The following is a 20,173-nucleotide window of genomic DNA, read 5'->3' on the forward strand; positions in this document are numbered from 1 at the left end:
GCCATCCGACCGACTGCCGTCCGGAGCCCTTCCTGCCTTTCGATTCGTGCCCGATACTCGCAGATGTCCAATCGGAATGGCCGATGCTCGCAGATGTCCAATCGGAATGGATTCATTTGCATGTACGGCTGCCGGCTGCATTTTTTCCTTTGATTCATTGCCACGCCCAATCCAGACGCTCAATCTCAGAGATATTTTCCATTTCGGTAGAGATTTCGCTTTTCTTTCTAAGTATCCGCTCCTCATTTCATTTCGTCGTGTTGAAGTACACGTTTTTAATCAAATCCTTCTCCCCCCCTCCCCCACCAACCCCCAAGTATTTCAAAAATAAACAGGCTTCTCCATTTACATGCCAGCTTCCAACACACTTCGAAACAAAGTTGCAAGACAGGAACACTGAACTTTTCACTGCAGCAGGCAGGGGAGGTGCCATTGGATTTGGCAGGGCAGTGCTGGAATCTTACTTTTGGGAACGGCTTCAGTTCCATTGGAGGAGACGGGTGCATGGTGGAATATTGGTTTGGGGGATCACACCATTGGGGGAGCAGACCCAACGGGTCTGCACTTGGTCTAGTATATATATAAAACTCTCGTCCCATCCGACCGCCTGCCGTACGGCGCCCTTCCTACCTTTCGATTCGTTCCCGCCGTGCGATGTCACAATGCCCGATGCTCGCAGACGTCCAATCGGAATGGATCCATTTGCATGTACGGCTTCCGGCTGCGTTTCTTCCTTTGATTCCCTGCAACTCCGAAACCGGACGCAGAATCGCCGACATCTTTTCCATTTCGGTAGAGATTTCGCTTTTCTTTCTAAGTATCCGCTTCTCATTACATTTCGTCGTGTTTAAGTACACGTTTTTAATCAAATCCTTCACCCCCCCTTACACAATATTTCAAAAATAAACTGGCTTCTCACCCATAGAATCAGCACCAGGACCAGCTCCTGGTGAACGTTCCATCGTGTGATGTCACAATGCCCAATGCTCACAGATGTCCAATCGGAATGGATTCATTTACATATGCCTTTGCAGGAGCCCCAGCACCTGATGAATGTTCCATCGTGTGATGCCACAATGCCCAATGCTCGAATACATTGTTGCCATAGAGAACGCTCAGCGATTATTCGAATTCTTCACTAACCGTCATTCTGACTTTGCTTGTGAAGCGAAAAGTCCTGAATTGCATTTGTCTGATGCAGGAAGATTGTTCCCGATGTTGGGGAAGTCCAGGACAAGCGGGACACAGTTTAAGGATAAAGGGGAAATCCTTTAGTACTGAGATGAGGAAAACATTTTTCACACAGATAGTGGTGAGTCTCTGGAACTCTCTGCCACAGAAGGTAGTTGAGGCCAGTTCATTGGCTATATTTAAGATGGAGTTAGATGTGGCCCTTGTGGCTAAAGGGATCAGGGGGTATGGAGAGAAGGCAGGTACAGGATACTGAGTTGGATGATCAGCCATGATCATATTGAATGGTGGTGCAGGCTAGAAGGGCCGAATGGCCTACTCCTGCTCTTAATTTCTATGTTTCTCTGTTTTCCCTCTCCTCACCCCTCTCCCTCTCTCCTCTCCCTCTCCCACCCATCCCTCTCTCCCCCACCCCCCTTCCCTCTCTACCCCACCCCTTCCCTCTCTACCCCCGCCCCTTCCCCTACCACTCTGTCCCTCTTCCACCAGTCCCTCTACCCCTCCCTCCCCACTCTCCCACTTCTCTCTCCCCTTACCCCACCCCTCTCCCTCCCTCACCCCTCTTTCTAACCCCCCTGTCACACCCCTTCCCCTACCCCTCTGTCCCTCTTCCACCACTCCCCTGTCCCTCTTCCACCACTCCCGCTACCCCTCCCTCCCTCCCCACTCTTCCACTTCTCTCCCCCCCCCCCTTCTCTCCTCCACCTCTCCCTCTCCTCACCCCCTCTCCCATCCCTCTCTCCCCCACCCCTCCCCTCTCTACCCCACCCCCTTCCATCTCTCCCCCACCCCCTTCCCCTCTGTCCCTCTTCCACCACTCCCCCTACCCCTCCCTCTCCCACTTCTCTCCCTTCCCCCCCACCCCTCTCCCTCCTCCACCCCTGTCTCCTCCTCCCTTCCCCTCTCTCCCCCACCCCTTCCCTACCCCCTCTGTCCCTCTTCCACCACTCCCCCTGTCCCTCTGCCACCACTCCTGCTACCCCTCTCCCCCTCCCTCCCTCCCCTCCCCACTCTTCCACTTCTCTCCCCCCCCCTCCCTCCTTCCCTCTTTCTCTCCCCCCAACTTCTCTCCCCCTCCCATCCCACTCTCCCCCTCCCTCCACCTTCTTCCCCCTCTCCCTCCCCATTCCCTTACCGTGCACAGTCTCTGTCTTTAAGAAGGAACTACAGATGCTGGAAAATCGAAGGTAGACATAAAAAAAGCTGGATAAACTCAGCGGGTGCGGCAGCATCTATGGAGCGAATTGAATGGTCAACGTTTTTGGCCGAAAACCCGGAAGAAGGGTTTCGGCCAAAAACGTTGCCCTTTTCCTTCGGTCCATAGATGCTGCTGCACCCGCTGAGTTTATCCAGCTCTTTTGTTGTTGTACAAGCCTCTCTCTCTCTCTCTCTGCCCTTCTCTCGTCTCTCGACTCATGCACGCCCGCTCCCACCCCTCACCTCTCTGCCACCTCTCTCCCCCATCCTCTCCTCCCCCTCTTCTCCCCCTCCCCCCCCTCCCCTCATCCCCCTCTCTCCCCCCCCACCCTCCTTGTCCTCCCCTTCCTCACACAATATTTTTTGTGGGGGCGGGTCCACAGTGTGTGTGACTGTTTGTGGAGGCGGCCACGCGCTCTCCATTCAAGAAGACGCTCATCTGTTTGTGGAGGCGCGTGCTTAGTATGTGACCAAAGATCTTATAGCGGAGCTCTCCACTACAGGATCTTTGGATGTGACGACACACGCTCCCCCCCCCCTTTGGTGCAGGATATGCGCGCAGCATCTGAACGCTCAGCGATTATTCGAATTCTTCACTAACCGTTATTCTGACTTTGCTTGTGAAGAGAAAAGTCCTGAATTGCATTTGGCTTATGCAGGAAGATTGTTCCCGATGTTGGGGAAGTCCAGGACAAGCGGGACACAGTTTAAGGATAAAGGGGAAATCCTTTAGTACTGAGATGAGGAAAACATTTTTCACACAGATAGTGGTGAGTCTCTGGAACTCTCTGCCACAGAAGGTAGTTGAGGCCAGTTCATTGGCTATATTTAAGATGGAGTTAGATGTGGCCCTTGTGGCTAAGGGGATCAGGGGGTATGGAGAGAAGGCAGGTACGGGATACTGAGTTGGATGATCAGCCATGATCATATTAAATGGCGGTGCAGGCTCGAAGGGCCGAATGGCCTACTCCTGCACTTAATTTCTATGTTTTTATGTTTCCCTCTCCTCACCCCTCTCCCTCTGCCACCCATCTCTCTTCCCCTCCTTCCCCTCTCTCCTCCACCCCTTCCCCTACCCCTCTGTCCCTCTTTCACCACTCCCCCTACCCCTGCCTCCCCACTCTTCCACTTCTACCCCCTTACCCCACCCCCCCCATATCTCTTCCCCTCCCTTCCACTCTCCCTTCCCCTACCCCCTCTGTCCCTCTTCCACCACCACTCCCCTGTCCCTCTTCTACCACTCCCGCTACCTCTCTACCCCTCCCTCCCCTCCCCACTCTTCCACTTCTCTCCCACTCTCTCCTCCCCTTTCCTCACCCCTCTCCCATCCCTCTCTCCCCCACCCCCTTCCCTCTCTACCCCCCCTTCCCCTATCCCTCTGTCCCTCTTCCATCACTCCCGCTACCCCCCCTCTCCTCGTCCCTCCCCACTCTTCCACTTCTCTCCCCTTCCCCTCCACTCTCCCTCCCCACTCTTTCCCCTCTTTCCCCCCCACCCCTCTCCCCATCCCTCCCTCCCCATCCCCCCCTCCCCCAAAGCTCTCTCCCCATCTCTCACCCCCTACCACGCTCTCCTTTCCCTCCCAAATCTATCCCGTTTCCTCCTCTCCCTCCCCTCTTCTCACCCCCCCCCCCCGCCCCTCTGCAAACGCCGTTGGGGAAACAGACCCAACGGGTCTGTACTTGGTCTAGTAATGTTTAAAAATAATGCTTTTAAAATTGTTTTTTAAATACTTACTAGACCAAGTGGGACCCATTGGGCCACGTTCCCCCAACGCAACCCTCACCCATAGCCCCTCAACTGCACAGGCACAGCTGATGGATTCCCGTTGTGATGCTTGAGATCCATCTCAAATTTCTCAGAAAATCGCTTATCATTGTATCTCAAATATTTAGATTATGTTCAAGAAAGCATGAAACACCATACATTGTGGAAGTCTTAATCATACAGCTTGGAAACAGACCCTGCTGCCCAATTCAGTCATGCCGAATATGATGCCCCATCTAAACCCCGAATATGATACCCCATGATGTCCCGTTTGCCCAGCAAACGCGTGTTGGGGGAACGGACCCAACGGGTCTGCACTTGGTCTAGTTATTATATAAAACTCTGATCTTGGATGTGGATGTATATATTTGTGTGTGGATGTATGTGTTCGTATGTGATTCACATCTCCTCGAAAACCCGATGCGCGAACAGGGACATTTTTACATATTCCGATAGAGATTGACCTCATAATCTCAAAAATCGCATGCACAATCAAATAAGATCATATAGAACAAGTTGTCCTACAACTTTAGGCTGTGCACGCCATAAGCAAGAAGAAGACGTAACATCCCAACTTTTGAAGGGCAACATTCCATGCCTGCACCTCCCTGTATACTTTCAGGGAGCAATGTACAGCACTCCCGCAATAGTTTGACTTTCCAAAATGCAGTACCTTACTTAAACCTAATTTTATATTCCTTGGCCCACTTGTCCAACTGATCATGATCCTGTTGTAATACTTGATAATCATCTTCATTGTCTACAATACACTTATTTTAGAGTTATCTACAAATTTACTGATTGTGCCTTGTACATTCGCATCCAAATCATTTGATATAGATGACAAACAGCATTGGGTCCAGCACCAATTGCTCAGTACACTGCTAATCACGGCCTCTTGTCTGAAAGGCAACCTTTCATCACACCCTCTGCTTTCTCCTACAAAGCCAATTCTGTATTCACTGTATCCTGTCTCATGAAGGGTCTCGACCCAAAATGTCACCCATTCCTTTTCTCTAGAGATGCTGCCTGATCCGCTGAGTTACTCCAGCATTTTGTGTCTATCTTCTGTACCCACCTAGCTAGCTCTCCCTGGATCGATCTCATGTGATCTAACCTTCCAGAGCAACCTACCATGTGACACTTTATCAAAGGCCTTGTTGAAGTCCATGTAGACTACATCTACAGCCCCTAAAAGCTACTTCCCGATTTCATTTATTAACTTCCGATCTACCTACCTGTTTTTTCCCCAGAGCTACAGCATGGAAACAAGCCCTTAAGCTCACCATCCTGCACTCAAGTTCACTTGGACCATCTCTGATATCTCACTACTGTTTCTTGATCTCACAGGAGAGAGACAGTAGACTGACAGCTATTATAAACCTATTGACTCCCACAGCTATATAGTGTACACTTCTTCCTGCACTGCCTCCTGCAAAGATTCTATCCCCCTACTCCCAATTCCTGCGTCTAAGCCACATCTGCACCCAAGATGAGGTGTTCCATACCAGGGCATCGGAGATGTCCTCATTCTTTAGGGGACGGGGGTTCCCCTCTTGCAGTCAGTTTGCCTAAACCTGCCTGGTCTCCCGGTGGGTAAATGGTGTCTCCCATTCCCACATTGACATTCTATCCTGGGCCTCCTCAATTGTCAGAGTGAGGCCCAGCGCGCGCGCGTGCGCGCACGCACACACACACACACCACGCACGCACGCACGCACGCACGCACGCACGCACGCACACACACCCACACACACACACACACACACAACCCCGCCTCTCCCCCTCTGCCTCTCCCCCTCTCTCTCTGCCTCTCCCCCTCTCTCTCTCTGCCTCTCCCCCTCTCTGCCTCTCAGATTTTATTCACGCCCATAAGGTAATGTCTTGGTTTCCTATGCTTCGGGATGAAAAGGCCCAGCCTGTCTAGTCTCTCCTAGTAACTCAATCCCTCCAGACCTTGTAATATCCTCAAATCTATTTTGCACTCTTTCCAGTTTAATGACATTATCCTTGAATCTGCTTTATTCCTTTGGTAGTTTCTTCCCTTGATAGAACTCAGAATGGAGGTGTTTATTTTGGGATTCTGGTGTTGGGTACCTTTTTACATTCATTCAATGGATGTGGGATTCACAGGTGGAGCTAGTATTTAAATGTTTGTCCCTACCCTAATTGCCCTTGAGAATGTTCAATAGTTTATTATACGGTACATTATCAGAGATCTTTTGAAAATCTAAATATGTTGTACAACCCGCTTTGCTGTTAACTCTTTGTTCATTTGTAGCCAATGGTTCTATTCTGATTGAAGGAAGTGATTGTGATCATTGTCCAGAATTTTTTTAATTCTTCTGTTTAACCACACTAATGATCACATATATTTGATGTGCAGAGAATGCCAGCCAAAACCTTTCCAGATGGTGAAATAGTAATGGGCCGTTGGCCAGGGGGTCATCTCTACTACGAGGTGCAAGTGACAAGTTACAACAAGAACACTCAGTTGTATACAGTAAAGTACAAGGATGGGACTGAACTGAGCCTAAAAGAAAATGATATTAAGGTAAGACTGCGTTATTCCTCCTGATGGTGATGGTGCTGCAGGTGTCGGCTTCATGGTGGTTGGGTTATGCTTGCTTGGGTTGATACGTAGTTGAAGCGTGGTCATCCCAAACAAGATTTATAACATTTTCTAGAAATGGTATGCGAGTCATTTTCGAATGGATTTGGAAGTAAAATGTGAATGCTTTAACTCAAATGTAAAAAGTAAGTTTAAAAAATGTCAAAGCTAAGAATTTAGACATGTAATAGTTAATAACATTCCATTTTTTTACTTTTAGCCTATAAGTTATTTTAAACGAAAAAGAAGCAGTTCAAGGTCAAATTCCCGACAGCGCAGTCGCTCTCGATCACGGTCTCCTGCTAGGACTCAGACACCCAAGCACTCAAACTCCCGTGACAGAGAATCTAGGAAACAAGTGGAGAACGAGGAAGTGCAAAATGAAGACTTAAGTAAACCTGTTTATCAGGTATGTGGGATTAATTCATTTTAAACTATATAGACTTTTGGGTCTGTCCATGTGTGTATGAATTAAATCCACAATTACTGAAGTTCATTTAAAGTTAAATGTGTGGAGGAAATGCAGGTGGAAGTTCAACTCACTCTATCAAAGCACATCCACGCTTGCTTATTTTGCAAATTGGATAACTGTTGGAGGGCTGGCTGAAATTGTGACGACTTGTTGTATTTTGTTAGATATAAATTGGTCTAAAGTAGGAGAGCCCAAACCAATGGATATCACTGGTATAATTTCTTCTGACTTTCTGAAGGAGGGATTCTGTTATTCTGATGCATGAGGCCTGATACTTTGTCAAACACTGTTATTGTGACATATGAGGGCATAAGGTTGAGAGTGGGTCAGAGAGCTGGTTGTGGTGAGAATCTTAGTGGGAGAATAGGAACGAGGATTGACCGAAGGTGTCAGACTTAGAAAATGTGGGGAAACACTGAAGACATGGACAATAAGGGGCGGTAACATAAAAATTAAAAGCAGGAGTGGGTCGTAGCAGATCTTGTCCCTCATCGGCCGACTTGGGGTTACTGAACATCCCGCGGTCTAGGCATAAGCTCAGGGGCGACCACGCCTTTGCGCTTGCAGCTCCTAGACTGTGGGACAGCATCCCTCTTCCCATCAGAACTGCCCCCTCTATCGACTCCTTTAAGTCGAGACTTAAAACTCATCTTTATTCTCAAGCCTTTCTTGACATCCTCTGAGGGAGGGTTATATGTATGTATTTATGTATGTACTTAATCTATGAACCAATGTTGTATAACGTTAGTACCTCCACCAATGTAAAGCACTTTGGCCAAAGAGAGTTGTTTTTTAAATATGCTATAGAAATAAAAGTGACTTGATCATGCCTACTCTGATGCAGTGAAAAACATACCCAAAAAAATCAAACTATGTACATCAGCTGGTGCAAAAAGAAGAAAATGGTGCAGAATGTAGCTTTACAGCTGCAGAGGAAGTGCCAATAAAAGTGCAGACACTACAACAAGGTAGATTGGAAAATCAAGAATTCATCCCAGCTTTTGAGAGATCCACACACCAATCTGATAACAAGCTTTTGTTCAATCTGGTGGTATCTGTTTTTAAGCATTTGTTTCTGCATGACAGGAGATGGGAGAACAGAAAATCACTGGGGTATGAGTAGTTCTTGACTGTACTGTTTTCCCAAGACGCAAAGTGTAGATTGAGTATTTTGGAGGTGGGAGGTGGGGGGGGGGGGGGGGGGGGGGGGGGGGAGGGAGGTCTGTGTGCGTGATGGACTAGTCTGCATTCACAACTCCACAATTTCTTGCAGTCTTGGGCAGAGCAGTTGCTATACCAAGCTGTGATGCATCCAATGGGATGCTTTCTCTGCTGGATCTGTAGAAACCCATATGAGTAATTGGAATTTTCTTAGTCTCCTAAGGAAGTAGAGGCATCGCTGTACTTTCTTGGCTGTGGTATTAATGTGGTTGAACCAAGACAAATGGTGATGTTTGCACTTGATGTTCTTGCCATCTCTACTTCAGCACCATTGATAAAGTCTGGGGTGTGTACACTCCATTTCCTGAAGTCAGTAACCAGCTCCTTTTTGTGTTTTGCTGACACTGAGGGGGAGGTTGTTGGCTAGATACCCTTTCTTCTCTATTTTCTTGTACTTTGTATTCTCTATTTTCTTCCTGTACTCTGTCTCATAATTGTTTGAGATCTGGCTCACAATGAAGGTGACATCTGCAGACTTATTAATATAGTTGGAGTCGAATTTGGCTGCATCGTCATGTGTATAGTATAATTATGCATAGTTGCTTGCAATTCTGCCCTACAACTTTGTAGCCCATTGTAGCATTCAGCTACTGCTACAATTTGGAAATGTGATTATCCTGGGACTCTAGCTTGGTCCAGAATTGTCTCTTGGCATCTATGAAGGCTTTGTGAAAGTCATACTTAGATTTTCTGTACATGTTGGGATCACCTGATGTGAAAGCCTCGGACTTCACTAGGAAGTGAATTTTATGGTTCCTCCATGGTTTTCTTTTGGGGAACATTCAGATTGACTTATCAGGTATGCAGTCCTCTACACACCTATGAAGTCTGAAGACAGTGATGCACATATTTAGGTTAACCACTGAGTCCTTGAATATGGACCTGCACAGTCATTTAGGCTATCCTGACTGCAATTTACATCCCACCCCAGGCGATGTGTAATGACCGCAAGCAGGATTATTGGTGCTCCACTCCCCTTCCTGCTGGACATATACAAGAAGAGATGCATCAACAGAGCCATCTCCATCATCAAAGACCCTTACCACCCATCGCATGACTTTTTCACCATCCTCCCATCTGGGAAGAGGTACAGGAGCATCAGCTGCAAAACCAGCAGGATGCTCCTCAGCTTCTTCCCACAGGCTATAAGACTGCTAAATGAACTTTCACCCCTGCCAAGTATCGCGCACAAACATCCCGCTGCCGGTCGGAACGGCTGTTGAATGTTATTGAATGTTATTAGAGGGTTAATTTGTTCATGACATGTATTTTAACTTTAATTGCTATTTATTTTGTAACGAAAACTGAATGGACACTGGTTGAGAAACGTTTTTTTGTTTCCTCTGAGTATGCGAATACTCGGGAAATGACAATAAAGATTTACAATTACAATTACAATTCATCCGACCAGCTCAAAAAGACTGCCCTGGATACTTGTTCTTCATGTTCTGCTTCTAAGCAGAGAGAAGGAGCATAAGCCGATGGTTAGATTTTCTAAAATGTGACTGGAGATGCAACAGTAGGAGCCGGAAGAAACCTGGAAGAGAGGTGGGGCGAGACAAAGGCTGGCACATGAGAGGTGGATTGATTGGTGAATGGTTGGACTGAAGTCAGAGATGAAAAAAATAAAAGGTGTGAGAAAGATAGAAGACACAAGAAAAAAATAATTGGTGAAGCCAGAGGAAGGGGTATAGGTGGAAGTGGATACGGGGTGGAAGGGGAAAGGGAGCAATGGGTACACATCCAGGTAAGGCACAGGGAAGGCAGGGGCGTTTGTAGGTTGGTTGGGTACCAAAAATTGGAGAATTTAATGTTCATACAATTAGGTTGTAAGCAAGGAGGAGACGTGGGTGAGGAATCCATAACGACAGCAGGGGAGAAATCCATATTTATGAGCATATCCCAAATGTCTTAGAATGGAAGACCCCATCTTTGGTGCTGGATCTCTCAGTTGCTAACCATTTTAACTCCCCTTCCCATACTGTCCTTTCTGTCCTGGGCTGCCTCCGTTGCCAGAGTGAGGCTACGTGCACACTGGAGAAACAGCACCTCATATTCTGCTTGGGTAGCTTTCAAAACAATGGTATGAACATTTAATTCTCCAATTTTAGGTAATTAACCTACAAACATCCTCTCCACCCCACTTATTTTCCCCTCTCTCTTGCTGTGCTCCAACAGGTTATGCATCCATTCCTTCCTTTCCCCTTCCCCGTGTCCCAACTGTTTGTAGGGTAATTGACTTCTGTAAAATTGTAGATTATCTCTAGTGTGTAGGATAGTGTTAGTGTACAGAGTGATCACTGGTTGCCGCGGTCTCGATGGACTGATGGCCTGATTCCGTGCAGTATCTCTAAAGTCTAAAAGTACCCTTCCACCTGTATTCCTTCCTCTAGCTTCACATTTTGTGCTTCTTCTATCTTTATCCTGTTATCTCTTTTAGACGGTCAGAACCTTTTTTTCCCCCAGGGTGAAGATGTCAAGATTAGAGAACATAGCTTTAAGTTGAGAGGGGTAACGTTTAGATAAGTGCAAGGCATGGTTTTTTTTAAAATACCTAGGATGGAGGGTGCCTGGAACTAGTTGCGAGGATGCTGGTGGAAGCAGATACGATAGTGGAGTTTGAGGCATTTAGATAGGCACATGGATACGCAGAGAATGGAGAGGTACAGGTGGACGTGCAGGCAGAGGAGAGTATTTAAATTGGCTTTATGTTCAGCACATACATTGTGGGCTAATGGGCTTGTTACTGTACTGTTCTGTTTCTACAATATATAGTCTTGCCCATTCACTTAATTTCTCTGCATTTCCTTGAATGTATCTCGCAGCCCACTCTTGTATCATCGGCACTTTTGGAAATATTATAATTATTCCCCTCATCCATCATTTATGTAATTGTGAATGCCTGAGGTTTGGGACATTCCCTGTGGTACACCTTTAGTCATAGCCTACCAACCTGAAAACTGATATGTTTATTCCTACTTTCTATTTTCTGTATTTCAAGTGATCCTCAACCTGCTCCTCTTCTAATCAGTTTTGTTCAAATGTTTCTTGTGGGGCGAAGGGGGTGGTTATATATTGGAAATTTAATGCAAATTCAGGGAGGTCAATGCATTGGACTCCACTTGGTTAATTAATGTTGAAGCAGGGACTTTATTTGTTTGATAGACAAATATTAGCCTTTTGATGTTGCTGCGCATGCCCTGCAACCCCCTCTGTTTATGTTTAACATGTGTGGAATTTCCGGCAACAATATGAATCTCCATCTTCTGCCTAGATCTCTAAAGCTATTTCCAGTTCCCAGTATTGTGGGCTTTTTCTGTAGCAGCAGCCCTGACTCTGACTCATCTGACTCTTGCAAGGCAGAAAAGGGAATTTCCACCCGTGCATTTGTTAATTTTATGAAGAATTGTAGATAAGATCCAGGTAGATACAAAAAGCTGGAGTAACTTAGTGGGACAGACAGCATCTCTGGAGAGAAGGAATGGGCGACGTTTCAGGTCGAGACCCTTCTTCAGACTCATCAGTCCTGAAACGTTGCCCATTCCTTCCCTCCAGAGATGCTGCCTATCCGGCTGAGTTACTCCAGCTTTTTGTGTCTATCTTCGATTTAAGCCAGCATCTGAAGGTCTTTACTACTCAGCTGAGATGGACTACATTGCAGTTAGGTGTAAGTGATGGATGCTATATTTCCTGCACACTTATCACTGATACATTTATTAAATGCTTAAGTTCTAAATCTTTCATTGATGCCTTTTAAATGTGCAGGTCCAGGAAAACTACACCAACAACAAAAATACCTATGTGACTGACTACCCAGATGAAAAAGAGAAGAACAAGAGCATCTACAGACGTTTTGAGGTAGGAATTGCCGTTTACAGCCTATGGAACAACTCTACTTCTAGTAGTGAAAGTTATTCTGTGATCCGTTAATAAGCTGTTTAAGCATTAATAAGTTACTTTCTCAATTGTTCTTGCATTCCTCTCTTGATGCAGCTTTCCTGTTGTAGGGGGGGGATAATGGGCTTGATGGCTGAAGGAATGATGGGTAGAGAAAGTGGGTAGGGCGATGAAGAGAAAGTTAGAAGAGAGATCGAAGACCTAAATGAGTAGGGTTATTGGAGAAAAAGGTAGTGGAGATCTGTGTGCAGAGGGGTGGAAAGCCCAGAGGCAGGAGGAGCTGTTGAACGATGCTGAACTATTAGCTTTGTGGTAGGAATAGGATCAGTGGGAGTGAAGCATGCTACAGCAAAGGAAACTGGGAGAGAGACAGGAGTAAAGAGCAGGAGAGGATAGAATTTATCGCATGAAACCTCTGCACAATTTTCCAGCCATTTCTGAATCCGATATTTCAGTTATAGCTATCTGCCTTTTCCATCATTCCTGTAGCACAAGACCTGTAAAGAAGTTGTAACCGATCAGTTGGATCCTTGCAATCTGCAAGCCAAGGGGGAAGAGGCAAAATTTGTACACCTGGATGCAAAGGATGGCCACCTATATGTTAAAAAACAAGTGGTGCAGATCCAAGAGCAGGGGTTTGGAACGCGTGTTGGTAAGACCCAGAACTTTTTTTTTACCTCATTTATTTCCTCCACCCATCAAATGTTGCCCTTGCAAATATGTCTTGAACAAGGGTTCAATGAGTTGCCACTCACTGTAGTTTCTGTTCTGTCCTTGCTTTGTCAAAGGAAGCTAATAGATTGCAGCACTCTCTCATCAGCGTAGAACTGTAAATGGTACATAACTTTATTTCTCTTGTAAAATCTTTTTTTTTTTATTGTTAAGCATGCTCCTTTAGACAGATCAGTGAATAATTCCACTTTAGACAATTTTACTGAACTCTGCTATTAAGTCTTGGAGAATAATTGCTCTTTTACTTTTAGGTGCTGCCTTCATGATATTTTTGTTGCCGGCTACCCTCATTCTCTTGCTGTTGATGTGTGAACAAAAGGATCCCAGTATTCTCAGTTTTCCACCTCAAATCCCAGCTCTCCAGACGCTATGGAATGGTACTGCCCTTGGCATCTTTGTCCTGTGGTTCCTTTTTCAGGCACTACTTTATCTTTTGCCAATTGGGAAGGTAATTTGGGTTTTTCTCTGTGTTTTTTCTATAAATAATTGTACTTGTGTTAATTATTGTGAATTAAACTACATGCTCCACCTCTCTTTATCTGATGAGCATTGAATTCTACAATGTTATGTAGCAATCTCCCCCCCCCCCCCCCCCCCCCCCCTCCTCTCACTATCTTGCCTGTTGGTCAGGATGTCTAGGATCCAGTTGCAGAGATGAGTGAAGTAATCTTCATGAGTAAATTTGGCAGCTACCTCCATCGGACAACGACTGGTTGCAGCCACTTGCCTTTTGTGATTTTAACATTGATTGCCCAGTTAGTTTTGTGGTCAACCACTTATTGCAATCTACCTTCCAGAAGTTGGTTCCCTATTTAGTAGCAATTTGTTATTTTAAAATTTGTTCCTTTTCATATGGTCCAATTTCATTTACAGTCCTCGATTGGTCTGTTGATTTCTCTAATTGTTTGTTACAGGTTGTTGATGGCGTGCTACTAGCAAATGGAAAGACACTTAAATACAGAATCAATGGTATGTGAATCAGAGTTGGTAAAGACATTGGGAATGGGGAAATGACTTCAAATCCCAAAGTATCTTCCATCTCTAAAATAGCATCAAGTTCAACTCCTGTAATGCTGTGATTCTTGTCCTCCTTGTCTTGTTTGAATCAATCCAGCAGTTTTTTTTAATTTTCTAATCCACATCTTCCCTGGAGAATGATGTGCAGAGCAATTTTTGATTTGGAGGGCAGTATAATTTAACTATAAACTGTAATATTAAATGCCACTTTCCGGGTGGGCTGATGCACTCTGGAATCATATAATCATATAGCACGGGGACAGGCCATTCGTCTTAACTTGCCATGCTGACCTGTGGTCATGCGTCTGCCTTTTCCTCGCGCTTGGTCTATAGCCCTCTATACCCAGGCGATCCTAGTGCTCAGATAGGTGCTAGTTAAATGCGACAGCTTCAACCACCATGTCAGTGCATTCCACATACTCGCCACACCCTTGGTGAAGAAGGTCCACCCTCAGATCTCCTCTAAATCTCTTCCTGCTTAGCCTGAATCCATGTTGTTTATTAGTTTCATTTACCTCTGATATGAAGAAACATTATCTACAGGCTACCTAATCACTATCGTCCCTCATACTTTTATTACCTCAATCACGTCCCTTCTATCAATTCCCTTTCAGGGAGAACAGTCACATCTTCACCAATCACTCCTCATAACTGAACTGCTCTGTCCCAGGCGCAATCCCAGTGAATCTCCTCTGCTCACTCTCCAGCTTTATCATATTCTTCTTGTAGCATGGCGACCAGAACTGCACGCAGTACTCCAGCTGAGGGCTGACCAAATTTTAGTAAGAAGCATGATCTCCTGCTGTATTCAATGCAATGTCACATTTCTTATACACACACACACACACACACGTGTGTGTGTATGTATTATGTGTTGCCATCTTCAAGGATCTGTATTGTGAAATTCCTCTATTCCCTAATATTCCCTTAGACCCTACCATCCATGGTAGATGTCCTAGTCTCATTTGTATTCTCATACACATCATCTTGCATTTATCAGATTAAACTCCATTTGGCATTTCTCAGCCCATTATACCACGACGTCAAACACTTTGTGGTCTGAGACTATAATAAAATGTTATGGCCCCTTTTGACTCTTCTAACTGCTTGCTTGAGTTCTTTCATGTTTGCTTTATATTCTTCAAATCTCCTGTCTGATATCATCTTTCTAAACCTTGCATATGCTTGCTTTTTCTTTTTGACCAAATTTACAATCTATCTGGTTCCTTTGCCTTGCTGTTCTGTTCCTCCTCCTCACTGGAATATGTCAGTCCTGAACTCAATTCTGTTGGTCTTTAAATTACTCCCAAATGAATGATGTGGATTTGCCCAACAACAGTTGCTCCCAATTTATTGTCCCTAGCTCCTATCTCAGAATGTTGTAATCTCCCTTACGCCAATTTAGTACTTTTGCTCCAATGTCTGCGTTAAAATGGATGCAATTTAGCTTGAACTCTCAGTAGCAATCAGTAGAGGGAGCTCTAGGTTCTTCCATCCAGAGGTTCTTGAGCATGCATTTGTGATTAGAAGCTCTGCATTTATCAACTTCATAGATTAGTTTCCCTTTGTAGCTACTGTATGTTGAATTTTGACCATGTTTCTCTTTGTGCTTTTTTAACTGGAGAACTTTTGAAGATTCTTTAAGTTCTATATTTTCAGTCATAGGTTCACTGATTCATAGAACTTACAATTAAGAAGAGCTGATTGCCTCTTGACTGCGTATCAACCTGTTTCTTTACAAAATTAATGATTGCTCCATATAATTTGTTAATTTGGAAAGGCATGGCCATGTGGAATTGTAAATCTCCCAAATGTAGTTTGATTCTTTAAAATTAGGCAGACAACGGGCCCAGGATGAAATATTGTCGGCATGAATAAGATAACGGCTGAGATCACAGTAATATAGCAAGGAGTAGTGTGTGGGTGTTAACCCGAGTGCTGTGTTAATTTGGTAACAATCCCCATTTCTCTGCAGGGTGTCAAGTGTAACCATAATGAAGACCTTTCTGGGTTCCTCTTGCACATCTTTTGACAACTCTTTCAGCACCACAATGGCACTGAACTGGAAAGCTGGCTAGTTTTAGAATTCCAGCAGGCTAATTTAACACTTAATTAACAATGTGGTCTAGGTTCCTTGTCCCATGGTGCATTACATCGTTACAAAACTAATCTTATGCACGTGTGCTCTGTTATTAAGTGGTTGGCCATTAATTTTGAAGCCCGACAAAAATAATCTATTTTTTTTCAACAAGGCTGACTCAGTACCATTAGCAAAGTGAGAGAGATATAGTTGAATGCAATGAAAAGTGAAAATAGGAAATTGTCGCCAATAATGCACCAGAATACATTTTCATAAGTGCCAAGTGTCCTCACATAACCCCTGAACTGCCGACTGTGAGTGCAGTCCAATCTTAATGCAGTATGGATCTAACACAAGCATGTAGGGATAATACAATAATTATTTTTTATTCATGTGTAACTTTGTATAAATGTTAATTGACCATTTTCTCTTACAGCATTCTATGCCTTTCTGATGTGCGCTATGGCAGTAGGAGTTGCTCTATACAATGAGCTGAATCTGAGCTACATCCATGATTACTTGCGACAACTTGCAGTCTCTGCCATGATATTTGCCTTTGTGTTCAGTATTTATTTGTATGTGCGTTCCTGGCGTGTTCCTGCAGATGAACTGGCACCTGAAGGAAATTCTGGTGAGCAGCTATGAATTGAACAGAGCGGTTGAAATAGTGAATCTAATTCTATTTCCTTTCCACTTTTCTGATTTTTCCATTTGTAACTTTGAAATATCTATCTTTGGTTTGTAGGTAGCTTTGTTTATGACTTCTTCATTGGACGTGAATTGAATCCACGCATTAGAAATTTTGATCTGAAGTACTTCTGTGAGCTACGCCCAGGTTTGATTGGATGGGTGAGTTCAAAACATCTGATAACTGAAATTATAAACCACAAAGTGGTATTGTTGAATATTATATTTGCAAATCTTTCTGGTTACATAGAAACATAAAAAATAGGTGCAGGAGTAGGCCATTTGGCCCTTCGTGCCAGCACCATCAATATCATCATGGCTGATCATCCAGAACAGTACTTTTCCCCCATATCCCTGATTCCCTTAGCCCTAAGAGCTAAATCTAACTCTCTTGAAAACATACAGTGAATTGGCCTCCACTGGCAGAGAATTCCACAGATTCACAACTCTATGGGTGAAAAAGTTTTCCTTCATCTCAGTCCTAAATGGTGTACCCCTTATTCTTAAACTGTGACCCCTGGTTCTGGACTCTCCCAACATCGGAATCATTTCTCCTGCATCTACCTTGTCCAATCCTCTAAGAATTTTATGTTTCTATAAGATCCTCTCTCATCTTCTAAATTCCGGCAAATACAAGCCCAGTCGACCTATTCTTTCACCATATTGTCCCGCCATCCTGGGAATTAACCTGGTGAACCTACGCTGCACAATAATGTCCTTCCTTAAATTAGGAGACCAAAACTGCACACAATACTCTAGATGTGGCCTCACCAGGGCCCTGAACAACTGTAATAGGACCTCCTTGCTCCTAAACTCAAATACTCTTGCAATGAAGGCCAACTTCACTTTCTTCACTGCCTGCTGTACCTGCATGTTTACTTTCAGTGACTGACGTACAAGCACAACCAGGTCTCATTGCACCTACCCTTCTCCTAATCTGACACCATTAAGATAATAATCTGCCTTCCAGTTCTTGCCACCAAAGTGGTTAACCTCACATTTATCCACATTATACTGTATCTGCCATGCTTCTGCCTACTCACCCAACCTATCCAAGTCACCCTGCAGCCTCATAGCAACCTCCGCGCAGCTCACACTGCCACCCAGCGGCACCCCACTAGTCATTGCCTGCCATTCTGAAAAGGACCCGTTAATTCCTACTCTTTCCTTCCTGTCTGCCAACCAGTTCTCTATCCATGTCAATATCCTGCCCCCAAAACCATGTGTTCTAATTTTTCACACTGATCTCTTGTGTGGGACCTTATCAAAGAATTTTTGAGAGTCCAGATACACCACATCCATTGTCACTCCCTTTTCCATTCTACTTGTTACATCCTCAAAAAACTCCAAAAGATTAGTCAAGCATGAGTTCCCCTTCAAAAATCCATCACTATTTTCCAAAACGCTGCTGCAACATCTTTAATAATTGACTCCAGCAACTTCCCCACTACCAATGTAAGGCTAACTGGTCTATAATTCCCCGTTTTCTCTCTCCGTCCTTTCATGAATAGTGGAGTTACATTAGCTACCCTCCAGTCCACAGGAACTGATCCAGAGTCGGGAGAACATTGGAAAATGATCACCAATGCATCCTTGATTTCTAGCGCCACCTCCTTGAGTACTCTGGGATGCAGACAATAAGACCCTGGGGTTTTATCTGCCTTCAGTCTCAACAGTTTACTAACACAATTTTCTGACTGATTCAACACAACTGATTCCCTTCAGTTCCTCACTCACTAGATCCTCGGTCCCCTAGTATTTCCGGGAGATTGTTTGTCTTCCTTAGTGAAGACAAAACCAAAGTACTTGTTTAACTGTTCTGCCATTTCCTTGTTTCCCATTATAAATTCACCTGTCTCTGATTATAAGGGACCTACATTCGTCTTCACTAATCTTTTCCTTTTTATATACCTATAGAAACTTTTACAGTCAGTTTTTATATTCTCCGCAAGCTTTCTTTCATGCTCTTTATTTCCCCCTGTTAACTAACCGCTTTGTACTCCTCTGTTGAGTTCTAAATTTCTCACAATCCTCTGGTTTGCCGCTTCTTCTGGCCAATTTATAAGCCTCGTCCTTGGCTTTAACACTCTCCTGGACTTCCCTCGTCGGCCACGGTTGAGACGCCTTCCCAGTTTTAGTTCTTCACCAGATTGGGATGAACAATTTCTGGAGTTCATCCATGTGGTCTTTAAATCTTCGCCATTGCATCTCCACCGTCAACCCTTTAAGTATAATTTGTCCATCTATCCTAGCCAATTCCAGTCTCATAACTTCAAAGTCTCCTTTATTCAAGTTAACCATATAACAATTACAGCACGGAAACAGGCCACCTCGGCCCTACAAGTCCATGCCGAACAATTATTTTCCCCCTAGTCCCATCTACCCGCACTCAGACCATAATCCTCCATTCCCTTCCCATCCATATACCTATCCAATTTATTTTTAAATGATAAAATCGAACTTGCCTCCACCACTTCCACTGGAAGCTCATTCGACACAGCTACCACTCTCTGAGTAAAGAAGTTCCCCCTCATGTTACCCCTAAACTTCTGTCCCTTAATTCTGAAGTCATGTCCTCTTGTTTGAATCTTCCCTACTCTCAGTGGGAAAAGCTTATCCACGTCTACTCTGTCTATCCCTCTCATCATTTTAAAGACCTCTATCAAGTCCCCCCTTAACCTTCTGCGCTCCAGAGAATAAAGCCCTAACTTGTTCAACCTTTCTCTGTAACGTAGTTGCTGAAACCCAGGCAACATTCTAGTAAATCTCCTCTGTATTCTCTCTATTTTGTTGACATCCTTCCTATATTTGGGCGACCAAAATTGTACACCATACTCCAGAATTGGTCTCACCAATGGCTTATACAATTTTAACATTACATCCCAACTTCTATACTCAATGCTCTGATTTATAAAGGCTAGCATACCAAAATATTTCTTTACCACCCTATCCACATGAGATTCCACCTTCAGGGAACTATGCACAGTTATTCCCAGATCCTTCTGTTCAACTGCATTCCTCAATTCGCTACCATTTACCATGTACGTCCTATTTTGATTTGTCCTGCCAAGATGTAGCACCTTACACTTATCAGCATTAAACTCCATCTGCCATCTTTCAGCCCATTCTTCCAAATGGCCTAAATCTCTCTGTAGACTTTGGAAATCTACTTCATTATCCACAACACCACCTATCTTAATATCATCTGCATACTTACTAATCCAATTTACCACACCTACATCCAGATCATTGATGTACATGACAAACAACAGTGGACCCAACACAGATCCCTGAGGCACCC

General features: G+C 44.5%; 1 protein-coding gene across 1 annotated transcript in view; it reads left to right on the forward strand.

The window, feature by feature from the left end:
- The window catches only part of lbr (lamin B receptor), a 42,658-nt gene that overhangs the window by 14,076 nt on the left and 8,409 nt on the right, over window positions 1-20,173 (forward strand). Inside the window, exons 2-9 of the mRNA XM_055636272.1 lie at window positions 6,542-6,709; window positions 6,987-7,175; window positions 12,225-12,317; window positions 12,846-13,008; window positions 13,340-13,536; window positions 14,003-14,057; window positions 16,622-16,816; window positions 16,931-17,034. Coding sequence (XP_055492247.1) covers window positions 6,545-6,709; window positions 6,987-7,175; window positions 12,225-12,317; window positions 12,846-13,008; window positions 13,340-13,536; window positions 14,003-14,057; window positions 16,622-16,816; window positions 16,931-17,034 — 1,161 coding nt within the window. The 5' untranslated portion in view covers window positions 6,542-6,544. The remainder of the gene's footprint in view (window positions 1-6,541; window positions 6,710-6,986; window positions 7,176-12,224; window positions 12,318-12,845; window positions 13,009-13,339; window positions 13,537-14,002; window positions 14,058-16,621; window positions 16,817-16,930; window positions 17,035-20,173) is intronic.

Source organism: Leucoraja erinacea, chromosome 5 (assembly GCF_028641065.1).
Source record: "Leucoraja erinacea ecotype New England chromosome 5, Leri_hhj_1, whole genome shotgun sequence".
Classification (NCBI taxonomy): Eukaryota; Metazoa; Chordata; class Chondrichthyes; order Rajiformes; family Rajidae; genus Leucoraja; species Leucoraja erinaceus.